Source organism: Hetaerina americana, unplaced genomic scaffold (genome assembly GCF_022747635.1).
Source record: "Hetaerina americana unplaced genomic scaffold, ioHetAmer1.1.p SCAF_3, whole genome shotgun sequence".
Classification (NCBI taxonomy): Eukaryota; Metazoa; Arthropoda; class Insecta; order Odonata; family Calopterygidae; genus Hetaerina; species Hetaerina americana.
The window spans coordinates 103284856-103311292 of NW_027286874.1; the positions used below are offsets into that span (position 1 = coordinate 103284856).

General features: G+C 40.4%; 1 protein-coding gene across 1 annotated transcript in view; it reads right to left on the minus strand.

Moving 5' to 3' along the window:
• Positions 1-26437, minus strand: part of LOC139690195 (uncharacterized) — a 133448-nt gene that overhangs the window by 60878 nt on the left and 46133 nt on the right. The window contains exons 2-3 of the mRNA XM_071587487.1: positions 3235-3394; positions 11-102 (exon numbers count right to left, since the gene is read on the minus strand). Of these exons, the coding sequence (XP_071443588.1) occupies positions 11-102; positions 3235-3242 (100 nt within the window). The 5' untranslated portion in view covers positions 3243-3394. The remainder of the gene's footprint in view (positions 1-10; positions 103-3234; positions 3395-26437) is intronic.

A 26437-nucleotide genomic window follows, 5' to 3' on the forward strand; every position in this document is an offset into this window, starting at 1 on the left:
GGTGACTCACCCTGTCCACCAGGTGGCAGCACCAGCAACACCAGCACCGCGAAGGCTCCGGAACAGATGATAGTCGCCATGGTCACGCTGCACCACGTGCACCTGCAGCGAGACAAGAGGGGCACCTATGAGTCGAGACACCACCGGAGCGAACATGTCACTCGACTCTATCTCTCAAGGTTGAATTCAACATTCTCAGCTTCATTTAGTCTTAAGTGTACAGATATTATCATTAATGGTAGTCTGCCGGTTAAAATATGCTCGACAGTAATACGACCAGTATTGACCTGCGCAGCACCTGCGTGGATGGGACTAGTCAGTAGATCCCTGATGGATTAATTAAATAGTACAGAAAGGAAGACACTGAGGCTGGCTTTTGGTCTCCCCCCCTGGGAAGAAAACGAGATGGTTTACCAAAAAACAAACATATAAAAACTTTCAGACTTCTTACTGACAAAGTGTAAAATATACTTTGATAAATTAAAAGAAAACACTAATGGGGCTATGACATACACTAAACAAAATAAAATAGGCCCCTATGGCAAATATAAGATACCAAATAATGTTACACTCCAAAACAATACGAAAAAATAATTAAATAAATAAAAAGAGGGCAATAGAACGACGCTGGTGGTGCTCCAGGAAGATATAGGAAATAAATATTGTGAAACAGAGCATAAGCCCAACTAGGCGACCTCTGAAAAATAAAGCAGCTTGAAAAAACGGCAAGGCATGTCGTCGTCGATAAGTTTTGGATGGCCGCAGAGGCGTGGATCTCTATTTCTCTTCAAAGTGTCTCCACATCGCGACGCTAAACACAGTCACCACCACATACTTGAATCAACGATATCCTTCGATTTCACATACTTTCTCCCTCCGCTATCACTCCATCCAACATTCCACCTGCTCCCATTTCCTCCCTCGCTCATTCAGAATTCTCCCTTCAATATCCGCGCCTTCTATTTATATAACCAATCTACATGTCCTGTATCCACTTATGCGTCTTACACTGCCTTCTTTGAGTGTCTTCCAACAACTTTCTCATCCTCTATCATGACTACAACTTCAACGCACGTTTTCCATTAAGTCGCCTCCGCTCCCAAAATTTCGAAAGTCTATAATTTACGCTTATCCTCATGCTTCAATGGCCAAGATTCGAAACGGTAGAATTTTATTCCCCATATTAAATGTCTCTCTAGTCATTTATTTACCTTTTTAATTCCATTATGCCCTTATCATGGCTTATTTTAACGTCCTTGTCCCATCACCCGCCTTCGTCAAAACCCCTTCCCAGGTAGGTTAACTTTTCTGTCTGCTATAGTTTATATTTTTCAATACTCATGTATAACCTAACTATCCTATTCGTTTGAGAGGATCACGACTGCGTTTTCTTTGCGTTGACTTTTAATTCCATATCTTATTACATAATGTCAGCAATGTGCTCAGAAACGATTGAAATGCTTCGACCGAGCGGCTGCGACAACTCGCAAATCTAACTGATTTAATGATCTCCCAAACCAATTTTATTCCTAACTTCGGTCCTTCCCATGTCTTTTCTACCATTACCTCTAAGTAAACGTAGAAAATTTCGTATGATAATAGCCAGAACTGCCTAACTCTTGCCACCAATTCCCCCATATCAACCCCTATCCTTTGAAAGACGCTCTTATACATTATTTAAGACGCTCTAATACACGTATTTTGAAGAATATACAAGAAGTAGAATATTAAGTATTTTCCATGAAACATTTCATTTTGTACAACTAGTTTCAACGCATAGGCGTACAATACCCAGGCACAATATGTATCCCTATACTTAATGTCTCTCCAGTCGTTACTCTCCATTTTTAATTCCTTTGGGTACATGAGGATGACGCCTATGTGTTGAAACTAGGTGTTGCAAATCAAAAGTTTTGTGTAAAACACCTAGTATTCCTCTTTCATTAAAAAATTAATATCCACGAAGTCAAGCCTGTTACCATCGAGATCGAGAGATCTTGCATTATTTTCTACCAATTAACTCATTGCTGTTATGGCATCTCATCTCTTTTCTAAGAAAAAAATGATTTTCCTCTTCTTCAACCTTTTTTTGATTATCTTCATAATTAACTTAATTTCGGGTGAAATCAAACATTATGTCCCACAGTCCTCACGAATTACTGCTTCTCCGATTTTTTGGAATGAGAATAAAGATTGCTCGGACGAAGTGTTTTCAGGCCAATTTCCATCATCAATGAATGAGCCAAAAAAACTGTCTTCAAATCTTTCCTAATCCCTCAATTGGTTCCGCACCGCTGTTGTCTATTCCCAAAGCTTTGCTCGCTTATATTCCCATTAATGCCCTCTCTGACACGCAATTGTATGTGCCTGTATCTATTCTATCACTTATCGACATGGTATTTTCTTTCAATGTTTAAACTTTTTGGTACATAAATCTTTCCAATATGCCTCCGCCATTTATTCTTTCCATTTATCCTGCATTTTTCTAGTTCGATCAACACTTTTTCTCTCGTATCTCTAAAAACATAAACAGATCTTCCTTCCTTACTTCCCGATAGTGCTTCCGCCTTCCTTTACAGTGCATCAATTTCACCCTATGTGAATCTGCAAATTGCAATTATTTTTTAATTGAACAGAATGGAATGAAGTTTAGAGACTTCATTCCATTTTAATCTAAATCTAAATATTTTAAATGCTTTCGGAAACTGGTAAATAATTCTGTGCCTCATACAAACTTGTTGGGCGACTGCCAATCATCTAACTTTATCTTATAAATTTTACAGATTTGTGACAAAGGCAGAAAATTGGGTGTTTTAGGACTGTAAAAGAGTCATAACCAATTACATAGTAAAAAATTTTAAGCACCAATTTCTAGATGACATGTCCGTAATGACCCTTCCCCCCCAGCCACACTCCACCCCAAATGAACCCTGAGATTTGATCTTCGTTTTACTCAATGCTTTACCCACGTGGCGTATCCATACCCCTACCCTACCTTGTTTGAAATGACTTACCCCCTTACTCACAGAAACGTCTGAAAGTATTACATCCATTTCATCAAAATACTACATACTGCAAGACTGTTGGCATGCATATACTATTTGAGAAGGATATTCCAGAACGATATTGGTTTAATTATAATCAGAACAACCCAAGTTGTCAACCTTATCTCTCATTCACTCACAGGGGAGGAGTGGGGGTTCAAACCACACAACCCTTTTATCAGTCCCTTACCTGTGCATGGGGCAGGAGGGGCGGCTTCCTTCTGCTTAGGCGACGCCCCCGGCCGCCGCCACGGGCCCTCGGATCAGTCCGCCGCACATGTTGGCCCTGGGGGACTCAGCCAGCCCCCCCCTGTTTGACGTCCGGGGACTCCGTTCCAGGGGGGTAGAGACTGCAATAGATAGGAGGAAAATTATGTAAGCCCCATCGCCAATAAAATAAATTGTACGAATTAACGGCATCATCAATTACAGGAATACAAATCTTATGCGAAGAAAAATTACTTGGTTGTTGTGAGTGTTTGCATTTTTCTGAGTATCAAAATTTATAAACATTAATCAAAGATTTGGTAGGATGATACTTAACATGAGAAAAATCTGAAGCACAGAAAAGAAATAATATATACGTACAGCATAACATCGTCAATTTCCGACACCACCGATGTACTTATATCGACATCGACATCTGCATACATAATACCCCGCAAGCCGCCGCAAGGGCGTGTGGCGGGGGTAGGCATATATATATATATATATATATATATATATATATATATATATATATAACCATAAACACAGTAATCAACCCGAAGGTCGGTTTGGTAGGTGATGGTAGAGTTCACCCAATACTAAACCCGACGGCGGGTGAAATTCACACATCAGGGTAGGGGGGCCAGTTCCTTTCCCTGTGCCGGTTATAGTTTCCCAGGAAGACCTGGTACCCGAAATATCACATAGCTATATATATATATATATATATATATATATATATATATATATATCGACATATACCATAATCGCATCTATTTCAAAAACTCGAAGCCAGTAAAATTAGCAATTGAAATAGCACATTTTATGGCCTTTCGGTTTTTATGGCTTTTCGGTTTTCGTGTAAATGGAGTGGAACTGATTTCTGAGTCAATTCAAATTAGAGTGCGATAATCTAGGGACCACGGTATTAGCAACATTCATATTTGAGCAGGTGGCTGATTCACGGTGGATTCACTGTATTCTGGATTTCATGTTTCATGGGCCACGTCGTGTTAGGCAGGGCGCGAATCGGACAATGGAAAACCCCACATTATTTCGACCCCAGCTCCACATAGAAGGGTGGCGGGAGGTGCGATGAGGCAAGGGGTGCCCCGCCGGCCGAGGGGGTGGAGGTGGTGTTTGGAACGCCACGTGAAGAGGAGTGATCGGTGCCGGTGATGCGGGAGCGGGGCCGGAAGAGGAGGAGGGATGGGAGAAATGCCATTAGAGCTCCCCCCCCTATATATATAAATATATATATAAATATATATATAATTATATAGATATATAATTATATATATGTATACATTTTATATATATATATATATATACTTTTTTTTGCCAACAATATAATTGACTTTGTAAAGGGGCCGTCTAAAAACAATCTTTCGCACAACATGGACGAAATTTGTCTTACGTGGTCGACGCTTGGCTCGCAATGTTCATTTCTCGCGCGAAAAAACTCAATTTGCGATGTGTTACATGAATTACTATAATCGGTGATCAAAAAATTTCAAAAATAAAAGTTTAAAATACTCCCTTGGGTGTTACATCTCAGCAGAATGTCGGCATTCCTTAAGTTCACCAAACCCACACAATCCTTTCAACCGCAGAGGAGGGAGGGAGGGAGGGTGTGGATAATCGTCGATGTGGGAGATGGGGAGCATGAGCCAACTTAAAACAAACAACTTCCGCAAAACATGCAAATTTTGCAATTTCACAATTTGCATGCTTTAATTTAAATTCCTTGGGCCCGTTAGCAACGTCATTCACATCCTAGATATTAAAAGTTTTTTCACAACCACCCAACGGGGTTTACGAAAGAGAATATCTTGTAGGACACAATTTGGTTAATTAGTTTGAGACGTACGAATATAGGATGCAAAAATAAATCGAATAGGCACTACATACTTGTGCTTACTATAATGACATTTCAGGAAATTACTATATCATGAACTGATACGTAAAATTCGATTTTTTTGAATAGACGAAAAGTTAGTGCATCGGGCCTGTCTTCTCTTCTTTTAGCGTGAGAAAAAAATAATTAAATAAAATAAATATACACAATTATGAATTGAGTGCCAACTGTGTAAATTTGCAGTCTTTTGTGTCCCGCGAGGAAATGTGGCCGATTTGCTTATTATTCTCAATTACATCAAAACGAAGGGTTTAGTTTAGAAAATAGGGTTTTAGAAGTAAAAATGTTTTACTATTAACTGTGTAGCTGGCAATATCGGATTGCTTGCCAATGGCACAACCGTCTTCCGAGATGTAGCAACGAAAAAGAATCGGGGAGCTCTAATCAGTGACCTCAGCGATGGTGAAGCTTGGTTTTCGTACTGTCTTCAGTTAAAACTGAGAATGTGCCAAGTGATTCATTTTTGGGCATATAAATCCAAATTACCCTACACATGTTTACCAAGGTGGGTCGATATTCGAAACATTACAATAGTGACCGAAGTGATTTACTTGGGGGCAACCATAGCAACACACCTAACATGGGGGATAACGTGTTAGCGGAGCTGCTTTACGGAAAATAAAAGAATGCTAGGATAGCCGAATTATAAAGTTACGGTGCTTAATTCGCGTTGGTCAGATCTCACTTTGAATACATGTCGAGTACCTGGCACTTCGCTCAGAAGGACCTAATTTCGGAACCAACCGAGACACAGTAATAAGCCAACCGTTCCTGAAAAATCATTTTGAACACACACAGAGTGTCGCTTTATTTTTGGAGAGCTTGAGTTTGGAGTCACAAGACGCTCAAATATTACATGCATGACTTAAAACTAGAGGATCAGTAGAAATCATTCCAATGTAACACTTTAATAGCAGGTGCTGCGAGGAGAGTGATGACGGGGAGTTTTTCAGGGGTAGCCACTCCAGCCCAACTTTACATCCCCGCAAACTTCGCAGCCAATCAGGACGAAGATCGCTTGCAGATCGTGTGGTGCCAAGCGAAAACCGACGCTCGCCATTCCTAACAGCAGTGATGTGCCCTATGATAATCGTTGGTTTCAGAGGGACGCCCCTTGCTTGGCACAAACGTATAGCCCCTTTTTGAGAACAGGTGACCAAAGCGGTGTTCTGATGCGTGCTTGTATTTCACCAGTTCCAAAATGAGAAGGTGTCGCGCCGGCTAGGCACGTCGTAAGGTGCCCGCGTCATTGCCAACGACCGTTAATAAGGTACTGCTTTGGTGTGGGGGTGTTGGTGACGGCTTACAGTCATTGAAATCACTGGTGAGACTCGCAATGGCAGCCTTTCGTCGTCACCTTCTGCCGTTACTGCAGGCATGGACACAGACTGCGGAGTAGTAAACGCAGCTCAAGCCGTCACCACCTCGAGTTTCCCAGAGGAGCGCGCGGCGGACCTTACCGCTTCATCCAACTGGCGGTGTGGGTGACGTCAGTATGCGAAAGAAATGTTCCCTCTCTCCGTATGCACGCACTTGAAGGTCTCGATTTCTGATTTCGAAAATCCACGCAGGCAAAGCGCGGTGAATAGGAAATGAGGGCCATCCAGTGCTCCTCATAACTACCGGCAACTGCCAACGGCGAACTGGAGACGAGGTATTCCGGCGAAAACGGCATGGAGAATTTGAAAGACGCATGCTTATTTACTTATATATTTTTTGTTTACATGATACCCTCAAAGCAACCACTAGGGTGTGTGGCAGGGGGTTAATACAAACCAGGCTGCTTTATATCCAAAACTCCTTTCCCTCCTAGCACGGTCGGACGTTATTCTGATTCCTTATCTTCCGTAGGAAAAATGACAACTTTAATCTATTTGTTCTACGCTTATATCTAATTATATTGATACGATCTGTTTTTTTATACATCTCGTACGTGACAATGGGATAAGGGAGGCAGGATTAAGGCAAGGAATCGACGACTTATGGGTCGTCATTACGTACGGCCATTTTTATGGATCTTTTTAGCTCTCTGCCGGCTTTACAAAAAATATGTGAAAGATGAACCACTGCTTTTATCACTAACTCCAAAATGGCCACTTTTTCTATAAAAATAAAGGAAAAAAGCACACGTAGGTTTAAAACGTTTAACGTTTAAAACATTTAACGTTTAAAACGTTAAAGCGTTTATAACTGCGATTTCTGATCACTTCAATTACGTGCTTGCGCCAAAAAGTACTCTACCTCGAAAGAAAACGTGTTTTTATTTCAATTTAGCGCAATTAAAATTAAAGTTATTAAAAACATACTTTGAAGTAATGGAAACATTTCGAAACGAACTTAAGTAGGGGCTGAAATATTGTAATCATTGACTTGCGTAAGATTAAGTATACTCCTGAAGCCTCCTCCCCACATTCCACGCGAGGAAACGCAATGGAGGGACCCATTCATCTCCCACCAAAGAGCACTAAGTAATTAATGGTCAGCCCCTAATGTGAAAATCTCACGGTAAAGGGCCAGTGGTAAACTTGAAGAAAACAGGCACCACAGAAGCGACACATGAACAAATATCGTATATAAGCGTCAAGTAATGAGCGATGTTGGACGGAAGAGCTGTTAGAGATCCGTTTCTCAAAGCTAAAAGTTAGCTTACAAGTCCTCGTAACTTGCTCGCACCAAGTCTGCTGATGATAATAAATGATACGGCTCCTTTCACTGGCGTAAAGTACACAGTTTTCGAATTTGAAAGTTTTAAATTATATTTCAGAGTGTTTTCTAAGGACTTTTAAATCGATTGATAGATTAAAGGAACGAGCCTCAGGACGTATAAAAGAGTTAGGATTGGATTGGAGAGAGTGGAGAAATTTCAGATTCAAACACTGATGATGATAATGCCGCTAAAATCTAGAGTGTTTTTGTGTTTGTGGCCTCTTTTAGCCGAAGTGGCCTTTTTAACTTCATTTCTCCCGAGAAGTGAGGGTGGAGGTCTCACTATCGTTTCATATATGATATCGCTCTAAAGACAAAGGTCTTTCAACGCCGAGCTATCGTTGAACTGTTTAGTGTCGTCTTAAGCAACAAGCATCCCAAGATTTTACCCCATTCACTACGCTAACACCCCAAAAAATTGGTAGGGATGGCACAATCCTGATCCATTATTTCCACAAGTGAAATATTAGTATTCTTTCGCTCATCTACAACTCTAACACTTTCAAAATTAAATGTACCTCAGCACACAAAGAACATTACCCCACTCAAAGAAACCTTGGCAGTCGCTACACGTGATCGAGGCGTAATGGAGGCGGGGGCGGCAGAGACCTGAGCGACCGAATATGAGCGGAGGGAACACGCAGGGAGGCTAGAGCCACATTGTGATGCTCTCCAACACGGCTGTTTCCATAGAGTCACCTCTGCTCCTTGGTTGTGAACACATGACATTTCAAACCTTGCCTTACCATTTCGAAAAAATATTTTCCCGTCAAGCCTGTCCACTACCGGAAACCCTCACCTCACTGGGCTCTAAAAGGATGACACCGTTCATTCTCACACAAAATTTTAGCACCTACAATTCCTCCTTCGCCTCCTTTCCAAAGTTCAACACAATCTAACCTCCCACCTGATCTGAACGAGGCCTGTCCCGAAAGTAAATAACGTTTTGAAATAAAATATGAACTTATTAAAAAATGTATGTATATATATATATATATATATATATATATATATATAAATTTCTTCGAAATGGAACGCTCTTCGGCGACGCACCAATATATAAAAACACAGATGTAGATTTTTAAAACAGAAACATAAAGAAAGGACACTCACATATGTAGTTTTGACGTTTCGACTGCTCGACCTTCGTCATCAGAAGAATCATGATTTTATATATATATATATATATATATATATATATATATACATAGATATATAAATATGTATATATATTTTTTTTTAAAGGAACATTCTTAAACTATTTTTCTGCATAGACGCTATTCAAATTGAGACATTTATCATAACGATAAACAAGCTTTTTAATTCCGTCTCAGAAGAAATCTGCCGCCATACATTTTAACCACTTGTTTACACCAATAAGCAATCCTGCGTCACATTAAAAACGCTGTATTGCAAGCTACGTCTAGAGGGAGGTCTGTAATCGTGAATCGGCGATTTTTTCGTTGTATTTTTTACTGTCAGTCCATCTGGAACAAGGCTAGGCTGACCACTGCGGTCCTCGTCGAGCACATTGGTATATATACTATTTCTTACTGTTCTTTGATTCATGCCGTGAGCCTCAAGACTTGAGAATCCTAATTATAACATTCGGAGATTAGGCGCAATCAAAGCGCATTCTAGTCGGGCGGTTTTATTGCATGGGAACCAGAGGGAAAGTTCGAGGAAGCGAGAGATTCAAAACGAACTCTCTAACGCATTCTGGTGCTTCGGGCGCAAATTTTATTACCCACGTATCACATTAGCCATCAAGCGAGAGTAGGAGGCAGAAGGACATATTAACTAAAATAGACGCAATTGCCTACAAATTGGTGATGAGAGGAGCTACGGCGAGCGTTGTGCGGGAAAAAAAAGTCCTTCAGTGACCACTCGAGACAACAAGCGAGCGGCCTTTCGATAATACGTGTCTGGTGGCGACATGCCACCTCATTTAACCCTTTCACCCATGGGACAACGGACCTGAAGGGAAGTGGATGCAAGGCGAGGATTGATATAGGTAGGTCCCCAGTGCCTGCCACAAGGTGTAAGGCAAACTTTTACAAAAAACTGCGACTAAACGTGAGCTAAATATTTCCGTCCTTTCTCGCTCGCTGGTAAGGGATTTTCTAAGGTTAGACATTCAAACTTCTCGACGCAGGAGCGGGAGACTGTGTGAAAGTGTACGTCGGAGATGTTCTTTCGCCTCCCAAGAACTACGCATTTCAAAGTACGGCAAATGTGAAGCAAGACAATTTAAGATCAGCCACATTATCGGAAATTATCGCTACTATTATTCGTGCCATCGAAAATGAATGTTATGTGGTGATAACAGATGACTAGAGTGATCGATATATGCACGACCATTACCTCACGATGACATCCCATCTTATTAACGATGAGTGGAAAATGAATGATCACGAATCGGTGAGCGTCAAGTTCCCCGAAATTAAAAGTAGGTCGGGGGAAAATACCCGTATCCAATGAAATAAAAGAAAGAATGTCCGCCTTAAAGGCGGTCGGGGGGTCGTTCAAGTCGACCGACTGACCGACCAGACTCATCAACCGTTGTTACGCGCTGAAAATGACACTGCCATGAACTTTGACATTTGAGTCCCTTCCCTCACTTTTGTCGCATATAAATCAAGAGGATTATCTGACATATTTTCGGCCTGATGATGAAAATTACAATTTATATTTGCAAAAAAGTTTTATCTTTCAAAACATAATCGCCTTCGATATTAATTAATTTCATCCAGCGGTGTTCCAGTGCCATTATGTTGCCTCTGTAGTGTTCTACTGCAAGTAACGCAAATTACTCGTCTACAGCCGCAATTGCTTCTCGATTGGATGAAATAATTTGACCAAAGAGAAAAATGTTGAGTATTTCGTACATGTGGAAATCCGAAGGATTCTTATCCGGTCAAAAGGGTGGACGTTCCGTTACGTAAATGGTGGATGTTACGTTACTAGTGCAAATCACTCAATTTTCCCATCGTCAAGATACTTTTGTGGGCGGGAGAATTGTCCTCTACGATGCTACGTCCTCATGGAACACCATTTTCTTCCTCTTCAAGCTGGGTCTGCTTTCACGAATTTTTGAGTCCACTTTCATTCGAATAAAAGTTATTGTTCTACCTTTTTCATAGACATTCGATCAAACTAATTCCTTTTGCATCCCAAAAACTGGCCCCAAGAACTTTCCTGCCGATGACACCGTCTTCGCCTTCTTCGGAGTTGAAGAACCGGCTCATATCCACTGTATCTTCCGAGTTTTTGATCGACAGTGAGCACGCGCGGCACCCATCCTGCGCAATGCTTTGTCATGTCCTATTCCTCGTGCAAAATTTAACCGACGCGGTCGTTTAATATCTCCACAGTATTAGTAATTTCACTCACATTCGTACACCGACTTCGTGTACATGTAGATTCTATAAGTATACTATATATGAGCTAAATATATGGAACGAGTTTATTGGGCTTCATTTTTATGTGCTACGTGGGAAAATGATTTATAAGGGAACAAAATTCGTACGAAGGTTTCCACGGAGTTGAACTGCTTGTCCCTGCATTTCCGGGTTCTCCATCCGCGATGGTCGGGTGTGGACAATTTCGCTGGCCATCCTACCTGCCTCTTGAGGTCGAAGATCGAGGGTTCGACCGTCGACCTGAAGACGCAGGCAGGATTGCCAGCGAAAGTGTCGTCACTCAAAGACAACCGAGTGATGTCATAGCATCAATCATAAATGGGTACTGATAAAATACTGAACCCAACCAGAATGCATTTGTTTACTTAGTGGATTCCAAAAAGGCGTTTGATAGAGTCAAGTGGAAAAATCTGTGATGATAGGAAAGTCAGTGTATCACATTAAAGATGCGAAAAGCGGTATAAACCGAACCAGAAGATATTATCAAACTACTGAGACTAATTATAGAAATCAGGGGATAGGATTCTAGATTTTAAAACACCCGATCATCTAAAACATAAAATGTAAAAAGCCTGACTCACTGACTCCTCAAGGCAGAGGCACAACGTATGCTATCAGTAACCTTTTAAATTTGGCAGAGGGGTTTCGGGGGATCGAGATGGTGAGGTGGCCAGATAGATAGATAAACGTCTTAATTAGAGCGAAATCGAGCTCATAAGGTCCCTTCTTCCATTTAACCCTTCGTCATGTAGGTAACAAATATAATTATAATAATAAAAGTAAATAAACAGCGATATAAGGGAAAAAGAAAAGAATGGTAATGTGCGTACATATAATAAGAGAAATAAGCTCAAGATGTAATTTTGTGGGAAAAACCTTTCTTGGTAGTTTAGAAATGAAGAAGACCCTATTAAAAAAACCACATAGGAAAACACCCACGAAGAAGGGGGGTGCACGTATAAAACCTAAAAAAAATCCTACAAAATAGTCACAAATAAATAAAGTACAATAAATACATATATAACCGTGTGCTGTAGAGTACAATACAATATGGTAATACATATGCAATATAAAATACAATGGAGTACAGAACATTAAATGCATGTGTATACTATATGCATACACACAGTCAATTAAAATAAGATATCAGCAGGGTGAAGTCGATATTTAGAAATTGTGTATATAAAGAAGGATTGAGATGGTCTATGCCTGCATGGGAGTAGATTTAGAGAGAAGTGTTTTATGTCACGTAGAATCATTTTGGTGAAACTGTTTTTCAATAAAATGAGATACTGGCAATTTTTGATGTCCTTAAGTAAAGTCCTTAAGTTACAGAACATACACACTTTGAGATCAAATGAACTCGTTTTGACCATTTACTAAATTTTGTCTGTTTTTGTGTCCACGTATGTGTGTGATAGTTCTTTTGTGTGCATGAGAAACCACAAATTATTAACCAGAGCAACATTTTTCTTAGGAGAAGATGAACGGACTATATTTCAACAAAAATCGACCGGACGGAAACTACCGTTTCAACCTTTTTTGTGCGCGACAGACATAAAAAATTAGAAGGAACGGAACACCTGAGAACTGTTTTTATTATAACTGTACGAATTCCGGGGAAGAATCGTTTTATTTTTTAAATTAAAATATAAAAGATTTAAGTTAATAGCTTGAGACTTGAACCATTATGCGAATAAAGAAATTAATTTTATTCTATTTTCCATTAATAGTTTTTGCTGGCAGCTTATTCTCCTTTGATAGGGCAACAGCCGAACCCATTCCACCCAGAAGAAGAACAAAAGAGATTTCTTAAAAAAACTACGCATTTAAGAATTAATTATAAATGGAAATTATTGCGGGATTCTTCCTTCATTTCGTAATGCAGAGACACGAAGACAAACTTTCAATAGATCTTGGTTTATGTAATAACTTACAATCTATAATTTAATTTGTCATTAGCTATTGTAATGAAGGGGAAAACGATGTTGAGAAAGTAATGTATTGGCTCCATCCAATATTTCCATTTTACCACATTTACTTTGCACATTCATGCAGCTGAATTTTACCTGTTAATTCTCCTTGCAGTTTTACAATATTGTTTCTTCAATTTACATAAGGGATGCATTAGTTATACACAAATTATCATGAGGTTAAAGGAGAGATTAGGAACTTTTTTGGGAGTTATTTATTTATTACATTATTTAAATTTGTTAGAGTTTGCTATCTTAGCGTATTGATAGAAGAGGAGGTAAGACTTGGTTTAGAATTTAGAAAGAAAAAAAACATTTGAAGCGAGTACAAAGGACGTTCATATTATTAGTTATAATAGTATTACTTTTACCATGAGCTTTCAGAAAGGATGGCGCGCGGCGTGGAATTACAAATTTGAAAATTATGCACAACGCCATATTTGACCTAAAGGTTATTATTATTAATATTATTATGGCGGTAAAGTTAATGAATCCGTAAGCAGATAAATTGATCTTAATCACTTGATAATGTGGAAGACTAACTATTTCCGAGCGAAACGAGGGATACCGCCGCTAAAAGCAATTTACTATCTGAGCGAATACAACGTCCAACGAATATAACGGCCGAATATGAAGTTCATCTTGCTTTGTAATCTGGTGAACTTTAAATGAAGTTATCCCCCAATTACAGCAATGAGTCTATTACCGAACATATCTTAATATCAACGTATCCTACGCAGCTAAAAATGCAGACATTAATAAAGTTATGTATTTATCGGAGGGCGGATGAAATGGCGCCCAAATTCGAAGAATTGACTCCGCTTTTGAGGCGCGCAGCGGAGGACGGAAAGCTTGTGCTGAGTGATACTTCCCAGGCGAAGAGCGTCCAATTGCTGAGGAGGAGAAAGACATAAACGAAGCATACGACTTATCTCTCCTTGCTGCGTTAACATGCCCAAAACGGGTGCGCATGAGTGAATGGCAATTGCCATTTGATCATTAAAGCAATCCATTGACTCATTTCCCTTATCGGATGGTAAAATCCGCAAGACAGAAAAACATCCTACTTCACTTCCATTTGTAAAAGCGGAAATGAAACAAGATCCCGGAAATCACCGGCCGATATCATGCAGCATTCTTGAGTATACAATTCTAAGAAACGACATGCACTTCCTAGGTAAGTAGTTTTCTTGCACAAGCACTCCAACACTAGTTCCAGGAGATTGGATTTCGGGAAGCCTAAGTTGGATTATTCAGTCCCCGGATTCATACTGAACTTCGGGATTTCAGAAAACAAACACAAAGAGGTATACTTCTTAGATTTAAAAAATCATGAATAAAATTCAACACAGAAAGCTGATATGTATCAGAGTGATTACGTGAAATTTATACCAAAGCAGTAAATAATACGCCATTTCCTCTTTGAATGAGAAAAAAATCAATAATTGAAAGAATTATGCCCGATTTTGTGAATACAACTTCAGGAGTTCCACAAGGAAGCGTGATTGGTCGCCTCTTTTTCCTAAGCCTCGAAAAGTGTGGAAATATTCAAATGAAAAAGATATGGTGCTATTTCACCTCGAATACTAGTCGAGAATTTTGGAAACAGCGCAGTAGTATTTCGGAATGAAAATTATACGGAGAATAACTGCTCCTTTCGGAAAAAATCATCATCAGAACGGAAAGTGTTACACTATTAATCCGATCCACTGGCAGGAAGAAGATTATGTGCACAACTTTAAACTACTATATAAGTTTAAATAATACAAGTTTATCAATGCCACGGGGATTAATTTTAGCTCCAAATTACATTGGCATACAAATGATAGAAGTTGAAGAAATATTACTTATCAAAAACACTGGTTGTAAATCCTTTTTCTCTCACACAATTAGATGTTCGTAGATCTCAACATTAGACATTACTTCAGAAATTGGCGGTTGCCCGAACGTCAAATTATCAATAATCAACCTAACTGATAATGAAATAAAACCTCTTTGACAAACGCCATCGTGGCAGCTTGCAGCGAAAGATGTCAATGGAAGTAATTTGGTAATTCACGGAAAAAAGCGATGATCCTGCGCATAATGTCACGAATCGACGGAGTAAAATCTTAAGGGTGTCTTATTTGGGAGTAAGTATGCCATTATGTCATATCTAATGATAATAGTGGTGTCAAAAACCATTACTTTCGTCTGCAATTAGTAATTATCATCAAATGATAATACGCGCTATTTGAATCGGGCACAGGGCTATATTTTCCATGAGGCAATATAAAATGCGATGTAAACGAATTTTTCCTTAATAAATCATGGCCATACTACCCTGATGAACAGTGATATTTTTAAAATGTTGTATTTTGTTAATAAAAGCATATACACTTTAAAAAAGGAAAACGCTCGGTTTCAACGAATATCGTCATCATATCGTGTCAATGGAGGCGTGGCAGACCAGTGGGTAGAGCGCTGGGTTACTCACAGAAAGTTTCGATTCCAGGTGATGCCTCTGGGCACCCTCAGCTAAACGCAGGGTTGTGACGTTTCGAGTGCCAGTTCTTCCTGGGAAACCACAGACGGCCCAGGGGAAGTAACCTCCGCCTTCCCCCCCCCCCAACCTCCAACCCTCTGGACGTGTCAATTTCACGCGCCGCATAAGGCTTAGTATTTGGCGAGCTCTACCCTTGCCTACCAACCAACCCTCGAGCTGAATACTGTATTTGTTGGACCGCGTCAATAGTTGCTTCAGGGCCAAAATATGGGTGAAGGTTGAAGGGTGTCTGGCTTAATGGAGGAAAGGGCAGTGGTACGTTATCGATTGGGGTGGGTGATTTGCGGGTATGTAGTATGGTTCGGAGGAACGGGGAGCGATTATGCAGAAACAGGTCGTGGTCAGGGTTAATATTACACTGGAGAATTCCGAATAGTGTAAAGACATTCAATTTCATTACCATATTTGGAGTAAAAGTGTGTCGTTATAACTGTGGAATTTCACCAAGTCACGGACTCCTCAGTGAACTTTATCCATAAAAACATTTCGAAATGATTAAGGGAATTTACGAACAATCCATACCAATTACAATTGATTATCCCTTCAAACTAAAATATTATTTTTCTTAATGAAGGAAATAGTAATAGATAGTAAATGCTCCAAAGCCAAATGTCAAGTGACTGCCATCGTGCCCTACGCTTGCTTGGAACCGAAAATTAGGAAATCCGTCAACATAACGGATGCCTAAACTTGGATGGACGGAGACGAATGGCCATCGTTCAAATGATGGTTAATAGTATTTAATCTTGAGATTCGGTCGCTAAACCATGCTATGATTTTGAAAAAGGATGATCACGTCGAATTCCACGAGGCATGAAACGAATTGCGCATTGTAGTATGTGTTTTCAGTCATCGGAATTTCGCCATTTTCATTTGCATTCACTTAAAGCATTCGTTGGATTCAAATTAACGTTTTCTCGATAATTGTATGTAGCGTAATGAATTAAATGCCCACTCTTATGAAGTAACTCAATAAGCATTGATTTTTCCTTGAAATTCGAAAAGAAATGTTTCGGAAAACCTCCGAAGCCTTTCTCTGCCCTGGGTTAAGACGGAGCACAATAACAGCATGACGACGCAATTGCAATGGTGCCGATGGTCAACCCCAAGACGCAAATTCACTGAGGGGATATGCTCAATTTGTGGACAGATGAATGGTCTTCTGCACTGAGTCCAAGAGAGGTGCTGGCGGCAAGAGCAATGACAGAATAACAATAATCCGGTGCTTCGAGTAATATTCACGGAAAAAGCCACTGCAGCAATACACGAGGGTAGGTTGAAAACTAATGCACACATCCTTGTAGGTCACAAACAAAATGATCTTCAGAAGCACTCCTTGTGGCATGTGGAAGTAACAGTCCCCCTCAACAAGCATGCGCAGGTTTGAGGTCGTTATATTCAACTAGTGTATTTCGAGAAGCGGAAGTATAGAGACGTGTTCTAGTGCTATGTCAACGCGAGTTAAACAGCGTGCTGTTATCGAATATTTAACTGCTGAAAAAGTGACTCCTACTGAGATTCATCGTCGTTTAAAGGCTGTTAATCGTTTTTATGCCGTTGATAGGTCTACTGTAAATCGATGGGTAGTAAAATTTCTTGGTGCGAGCCTGGAAAAGCCATAAATATTAATGAAACACGCAGGGGACGTCCAGAAACTGCCACACACGATAAACATCGCAAACTCGTCGAAGATTTGACTCAAAATGACCGGTGAATCACTCAAAAGCGTATCGCAAACCATATTGGAAAATCCAAGGAGCGTGTCGGCTTCATTATTGAACAATTGGGATACCGTCAAATCTGTGCACGATGGGTACCACGCCGTCTCACAGACGAGAACAAACAAAACCCTCCTTATTTCCCCGATCTTGCGCCTTGCGATTTTTATCCCTCACTCAAAAGACACCTCAAGGGTAATCATTACACCTCGGATGATGAGGTGAAGGCAAACATTCGATGACAGCACGCTGTTTAACTCTCGTTAACAGAACACTAGAACACGTCTCCATACTTCCGCTTCTCGAGATACACTGGATGAATGTAACAACCTCAAACGTGTTGAGGGGGATCGTAACTTCCACATGCCACCAGGAGTGCTTCTGAAATTCATTTTTTTGTAGTCTACCAGCATGTGTGCATTATTTTTCATCCTACCCTTGTATTTCTCCGAGTGAGGTAATCTCCTCAAGTGTGCGGTGGGCGCCTCATTTCAAAACGCGACTCGCAGTTGAAAATTGCGGGATTCCAGCCTCATATGCCATTGAATATGTGGGTTTAATAATACACTTACAGTACTTCCTTGAAACGAAGGTTGACGTCGATATCAAACTCATTGAGGGCGCCAATTAAGATATCATATTTCCCCACGCACAGAGAGAAGAAAGGAAACAAGAGGGTCGAAGATCATTTGGAATATCGAATGCATTATTCCGCAAAGAGTCATTTTTCCTTCAGATATGAAAATTCTAGCGCGATTATCACATTATAAAAGGCAATTTTATATTCCTTACGTTAAATATAAGCCTCAAGACATGAGAACCCCGCAAGAAATTGCTCTTGATGTGTCAAAATGTGACGAGATCGATCGGAAAGATGGATCAATTTTTCGTCAATTTACATCAAAATTGCAAATGGCAATATTTTCATTGATGTGCACTTTACACTAGATCTGAACCTATTCTTGACAAAATAGAAGACTAAAATTCGCCAGCAAGTGGCATTAACAGTCAATGTGCTCGAATTTGAGCATAAAAAACGATTCCGTATACCCTCCGTTTTAAACAGAGGGTATATTTGAATATGTACCAGAGCAACAAACACATTCAAAATCGTAAATTAAAATAAACCTCATTAACTAAAAGGACATTAATCACAAGAAAGCGAGAGTGGTTAGACTCTCGATAAGTAGTAAGGTTACGTTAATCATCAAATTAGGAAGGAAAATCCTACGAAATATATGGGATAACTCAGAAATTTTGGAATTGAAAATAGCAAAAATTTGGAAAGCAATTTCTCTGACGAAAGAAGGATTTCCAAAGAGGACATGACTGCAACGAAAAGAATCAAAAGATCATTAAAAAACTTTCATGCGGATCAAATCGTTGAATGAATACTTTCCTCGTTTTTTGTGGTAGGTAGATTTTCGAGGTGCGGATATGGAGAAGAATCGATGAGATAGTTCGAATTGAGAGGAGTACTATGGAAGATGGTTTAATTCTGGTTAGAAGAAGATAGAAAGTTGCTACCTCACGTCCAAAGGTGGAAAGAGTGGACGAAATGTAGAACAAAGGTACCTAGAGGGAGTTAGATACTTATACGAGGCCATGTAAGAAGGCCGTAATTAGTCTGGAGGAAGGATACGGGAAGAGGAGCGAAGAGAATGGATTGCTCGGGAGAAATGAAGGTTGGTGGAAGACATGAAGAACTGAAGGATAAAGTAATGCAGGTCAAGCAAGAGGATTAGCTAGTGTGAATACAAGTGGCGTGCAAGAATTATGTGGGACTAACCACAAACCAGATCTCAATGGAGCGAATTAGATGACGATAGTAACAAGGAATTTATAAAACTGGAATGATTTTTAACACAGGAACTATGCACCATCACATCCAAAAATATGTAAGCAGCCGAGCAAGCTGAGTTACTGGGAAGGGATGAAAGCCGTTCGCTCGTGCTGGCATTCAATGGCTGGCAGTAGATCAAGAGGCCTCTCACAGAGCGAAGTCAAACTATCATAGCCCAAGCACTGAATGCCAACATAAGGAACGATTTTCACCGTAACTCAATTATAGGATCCACGAGTATTGCCTGCAGGCTGTTGGAAATGATATTGATGGAAAAAATCGATATTGACATGGCTAAGCACAAACAATTTTTCCCGGGAGAGAATTAACAATAAGTTCAAATATAAGGTTGGTTTCCCTCGCCCTGGACTTCGCAAGGGACCTTGTGCGAGTCCTGAGTGGGAGACGAAGCAAACAGTCTAGAGAAAGCGCCTCATACGCGGTCACTCGTGCCAGGAGAGTCTGCTTGGAGGAGAAGAATGCCAGCCTATGACACTTGCATCACCCGTATTTCACAATAATGAAGTTTTGGTCGGCGACACTGAGGTTAAAAGCGGTGCGCATTTGAAGAGGACACTGCAAACATTGTCGCAGGTCCTCTCCTGTTGATGCATGATATGATAATTTAGTCATTTAAATTAAATACAAGGAATATTATGGTGGGAGCTCAACCATTCACATTTTCGTTAAATTTTAAATAAACGGAGAAGCGTAAGAGTTTTAAAAGTAGTAATAGTTATTTGAAATTCTGTCTCTTCAAGGCATTTAATTAAAAAAATAAATGTGAAAGATTAATAAGGTCCTGGCTCCGGACCTCAACTCCTTTCACTTAAGTTTAACACACATACAAAAAGAACTGAATCACGACATCTCACATTACGCACCACTTTTAATTATAATCTTATGAATAAGAATTATTTATATACTCAATTACACGTTTCTATGGTCTGGAATAACAAGTTTTTGATTTTGAAGCAATGCATAAAGAGTCCGCAGTGTGACTCTGTGTTATTGACGAATATTTGACTCAGATGAGGCCTCCGTTGAATTGGAGAAATATTTCATAAAAAGTTTTCATAAGAATAGTGAAAATATTTGCAAGTCGAGAGAAGGAGACCCAAGTTTCTCCCGTTCAAAATACTCGTTTAATACAATCCCACGCACTCGCGAAAGTCTTTCAGACAAAGTGAGGAAACTTTTGGTTGCGAGCGCGGATGAATGAGTCTTCAGAGTTTTCCAGCTCTACCGACAAATCATTTTGAATCTCTTTAAAACCCAGAGAGAGATGACGGGATATCCTTTAAGGATTGTTTTGAAGGCATTTTCTTCCACATTCTCTGCAGAGCTGCACGAGCGTGACGCCTAAATTGATGCACACATAAAAAAGAAACGTCACGGTCATTTCAAACAATCATCATCCCAGTGGTGAAACCAGAAATTTAAACAGGACGGGGGAGGCCGATACAGTTACCCGTCTGTTTCTGGTGGTTTTCTGGATGACTGAACATGGACACGTGTGAGCCACACTCGAATCGTTAAGACTCTTCCTAGAAAATCTCAATTAAATCAGCAGGAACTATCTCGTCGAACGGACAGGTTTTTTAAAACTCAACGAAACGTTGTCAATACATTTTTAGCAAACATTAATTGTTCAGTAACTTAAGCAGAGAGGTAAATCAACGGGAGGGTATTTGCACGTATATTTTCTTTGAATCCTTGGGCTAAAATGCAGCATTACAATACGACAAGAATAGAAAAATAAACTTGTGGCACCCAAGGTGAACACGCTAGTTTATTTTTAAATGAATATTCATACTTCTCTCTTCGATCATATCACGATTTTCTCCATCGCCACCATGGTTTCCAGGGCCATTGGTGTCACCACAAAATTGCCGATAGAAAACATATGAGGGCTAAGATGATAAGAGGAATGGAAAGGTAAGACACACGATGACTACCTACCACACGCCTCTGACATACCATATGAGTTACGCCCGAGCAAAAACCACAGTTATGTGAAAACACTGATCGATCGTGAAGAACAGATTTAAGAGAGTCATTAGTCAGTTGCGAAGGTGAGCACATAGATGAATTGAAATTAATTAGAGGGAATGAAAAACTGCTCACAAATGTATTGAAGTTTATTTTGTTTGTCCTCACGGTTTCACTTTTTTCTAACAAGTATTTCAAGTGACGAAAGTTTGCCAGAAAATATGAAATAAGCGTGAAATAAGATTTCAAAATTTCAAACGCAGACCCAATGGTTATGCAAACATATACGAGGCTCTAAAATAATAATACCTTATTACAAATATTATATTGGATACGAAACGACAAAACACGCCGGCTATTAATTATGTCGTGCAGAAAAAATACACCTCTATACATCAACTTTAATCTTGCAACACCAATATGTAAAAGTGCAATTAATCCAGTCGTTCACTTGAACACACCAAGGAGTTAATCGCTGTAATCCTCATTGCAGGCACTGAGTTGAATTCAATTTTCCCATAGGTAATGGAATTACTTTGAAAAATATCTCCTTCTGAAACTATTGCTCAGGCTAGCCGCTGAAATGTACAGTAAGCTTCCCGACAGAGTTACAGACGTCACATGCCGCGTTTCTCTTACCTTCCCCTGATCGTCCGCTTCGGCATACTATATACTCTCTAACGCGACTGGGATAATGAGAGCAATATGCTGCAATTCGACCATAGACATTCACTTAGAATAACTGAGGGAAGTGAATCTGAATAAACTCACTGTCATCATCGAGAATCAAGATCATCCAACATGAATCGAACTTTCAGTGACGACCTACACGACCCACTTGCGTAGTTTGCCGCTATAGTTGATGGAATGCGTGCACAGTTCCCCTGGAGGTTCCGAGAGAGAGGGGATTTGCCGAAACCTTGATTCCATTACACTAGCGTAGTCTTACCTTCCCATGACACCATCGGTTTGGAAAAAGGGAAAGAGTAATTCGTCTGAAGTAAGGGTAGGGAATAAAATCCCATAGTGGGGTTAGATTAAGAGAGAGGAGACCCAACCGACCCTCGGTCGACCCTCTCTCTTATCTATCTATCTCATTTCCTTTTTCTCGAAACTAGGGAAGGTGGCTCCATTCCAAAATTAACAATTAGATGATTTAGGACTCAACTATCAAATGATAGCTGAGCCGTAGCATATGAGTGTTTATGTGGGTCGCGGTAGTCCAGTGGGTAGAGCGTTGGACTACTGACCGGAGGGCCCGGGTTCGATTCCCGGGCAAGCCTCTCTGGGCACCTGCAGCTCCACCCAAGCTAAAGTGGTTTTTCGGGTACCACGTCTTCCTGGGAAACCATAACCGGCACAGGGAAAGGAACTGGCCCCCCTACCCTGATATTTGAATTTCACACGCCGTGGGGCTTAGTACTGGGTGAACTCTGGCATCATCACCCACCAAATCGACCTTCGATTGTTGATTCCTGTGTTTATGAGTGTTTATGCTCTGCTTCGATGATTAACAGCTGTCTAACACCAGACATCGTTGATTGCTTGAGTTTGCTTCATCTTATCCAGTAATACTGTACGAGACCTATTTAGGTTTATTCGAGCTTTCTGCTCAGTTTTGGATATTCCCACATGCCTCACTGGCAGAGGCTTATTGATTTGCTTTCGCATATGGATTTGGATAGTCTCTGTATCTCTAAACATTAGGATACCTTTCGCCCATTGATAACCAATGTTCTAACTAATTAAGCATACAAGTCGACTTCTTCCAGTTCCCGTGGATTTTCAGACAACTCTCAACGATATGTTATCGGATGTTTATTTTGAAGTTGGCTTTTCTTATCGACTGACATAAGTCGAGTCACCAAAGAATACACTGCATAATGGAGCTCTGGGTTATCACTGGAACACATTTTAAATAAGCCCGACTAAATACATCGCCAATTAGCATGTTTTTTTCGGCCAAATATGTTGGAGTAAACATGTAGTACATACATTTTAAGATAGTGTCTTGCAAACGGTTCGGAACGTCGTCAATATTTCTTTTAAAGATACTTATCAGTGACCTGCTGTAGCTGGATTTTCACTGTCTATCGTAAAAAAAATTAATTGAGGTACTCTGCATCAAAACAAACAGCCAATAAATCCTTATCCTGAGTAAAACGCTGCTGAGATGAAGTCAAATGCCCTGGTTGCATTGGTCACAGGGTTTTCCTTCTGACTTAAACATGAATCTCGGCCATCCTTGGAGAGGCATCCGCCATGCGCCTCGAAGGAGGAGGAGAGGTGGCCTAGGGCCATCATAATGCCTCAGCATCGTTCTCTGGTGCCATCGAAAGTCATCGCTTCATTAAGAATAGCGAAAACTAAGGAAGGAACCATTATGAAATAAGCCTGATTCAAATCGACCGGCATTAATTGGACAGATTATACTTATCTTGAGCAACTAAATGCTTTTTGTAGTGCGTATTTTGGCATTAAGCAAATTAAGTACGTTCGAGCTCGCCAGTTAACTCACAATTGTACACCACATTTGCATTTTGAAGCGGAGCTGCTTCAGGGACAACAATTATAATAATATAACAATGAAAAAATATAATGAATATGGTGAAATTAGTTTCGCGCTCAAAGCGGAGGCGGTGTCACGATGCGTGAGGTTGTCCTGGTCCCACGCGCGCCAAGCCAATTAGCGAACAATGGGTCCCGATGGAATATGTCACGTGACAGCCCCCCCCGGGGTTTCGAGAGGTTCATGGGGTGGGGAGGAAAAGCGATTGGGCACTCCGTCTGCATATACGCACGCACGCACGCGCACGTTGGCTTACAGATTCGGACCCATCCACGCAAATTAAATGGACACGCGAGCTTCGGACGCGACCAATTACCAACGGAATCAAGGCCGTGACTTCCTTCCCGATGGCAAACCGAGTTCGAGAGATCGCCAAAGGAAATTCCGAGCGCGTGAAAGTGGCGGAGGCGACAGCACGCCCGCCCGGTCGGTTGGATCCTGGTGGTGGTCGCCACACCACTGCACCGCCATGGGGCCCCGATGGTGACCACCCAACTATACGTATGACGACCCATGCCTCCACATTCGCCTCACTAAGGTCCAGCAGACGCTTCCCGAAATTGAAATCCGCTCTTAGAGGCCGTCGTTTAAACTTCATCCAAACCGTTGAAGAAAATTCGCTGGCGGAGCTACGCAGTATCATGAGGGAACCGTTCCAGGGATGTTTTTTTGCAGTGGCCGAGGAGCTGGATTCGTTGCGAGGACTCTCGAAAGAGCTGCCTACTTCGGAGGCGACAGAATTTTTTTTTCTGGGCGAATGAGAAAATTTCTCTTGAAAAATTTCGCGAACTTTCCGGAGAGACCTCGAATCACGTCTTTTATTTCGTGGTATCGCCGTTATACTCGAAAAAATCACTAGTTCAATGCGCAATGTATATCCGAATCCATTACGAAAATGAACTTGATACTTATCCATTGCTTCTTTTTGTTAGCGAAAAAGTTTCACTTCGGTGTAGTATTATCTTTCCGTATCGTGTATAATGAGAAAAATATCACAACATTTTCATTTTAAATTTTCAAAAAGAAATCCGATTCGTATTAAAGCACGATAGAGTGAACGAATCTGCAATTAACTGATAAATGACAATTGAAATAGTAATTTTCAGATGTGAGCAAATTACTTACCATACGTTCCCAAAGCCGATACTAGAATTTGTTGGGAAGCGAAATGGGGAACAGGAAAAGGAACTAGTCCCACCTTAATATTTCGTTAATACCTCAATTTCAGGCGTCTAATAAGGGACACGTCGCCTTTCTTAAAGGGTGTGATCACTTCAGAAGTAGCAAACTAAAGAAAGAATAAAAAAGAACCTGCGTGTAAGCAAAATCAAACTCGGTAATGAAAACTGACGCCTGCAGTCAAATTATAGGAAAACGTTGGACCCCCTCGCTAGCTACAGAAACATATCACAATCGAAAAATGGAGATTTACCAACGGCAAGCGCTTTGCAACAACGCTGGGACAAATAAAGGTCATAGCAACATTGTTCCGGCAATTAACAGTCGCCATCATTAAACCACGACGTGATTGTGGGAAGGTAATGCTTACGACAGCACGTTACGGGCACATGGAATGCCGGTTGCAGTCCACGGGAAAAGGAGCCAGGACTGCTCTCGTGTCTTCAAACAAAGGAGCATGTCAATATTTACGCAATGGTCGGAAGCTCATTTGCGGCGGGAAACCAGTCCCTTGTTTCCACGCTCTACGTGACATATGAAATGGAAGTGGAGGGCCTGAATTAACTGCAATACACATCCGTTATGGCTTATGTCACAATCCAATTATGCAACCAACCGGAAACTGGAAGGAGTCTGGACAACGTTCCAAATTAAAATAGACTGAAGAATACATTAATCAAGCACCATGAATCCTAAATGTGAAAATCTTTTTTTGACCACAAATTCGATTCCACCATTAGAAAAATAGAATCGGGAAATTGCAACACCAAAAACAAACAATGGAATAGCGCTGTTGGAAAACATCGAAGAGCACCTCTACATTTGTGTTTTTCTGACAATCCAACCAGAAAAATTGCGCCAACGAACCCAAACGACCCAAGTAATGGAGTGCTCTTTTTTTTACCTCCAATCTTCCTTTTTCACACCACCACCTGGTCTCAGCGTTGGTAACAGCCTAATGTCATTGCTGGGATATCTCTTCTCATTTTTCATACGGTTTCGAAAGTATGTTTTGCCTGTATACCAACACGCAATATTTAACGAGTAAATGTCAACACTTGAATTTCCACACTGTCGGTGGATGTGAAAACAAAATAATTCTGGTGCAATTCCTGGACAATCTTATTCTCTAAAAAACGTAATTTTGGAAAACAGTAATTTTTCACAGGAAGAGCTTGCTTATGGAAAATGAAATAAACATAATTATTAATTTATCTCGTTTATTAAAAAACTAGAAGTATAAATTAATCTAAAACCCTATTACAATTATTAATCTAAATAGATGAAAAAGAAACAAAAAGTATACATAATAAAAAATACC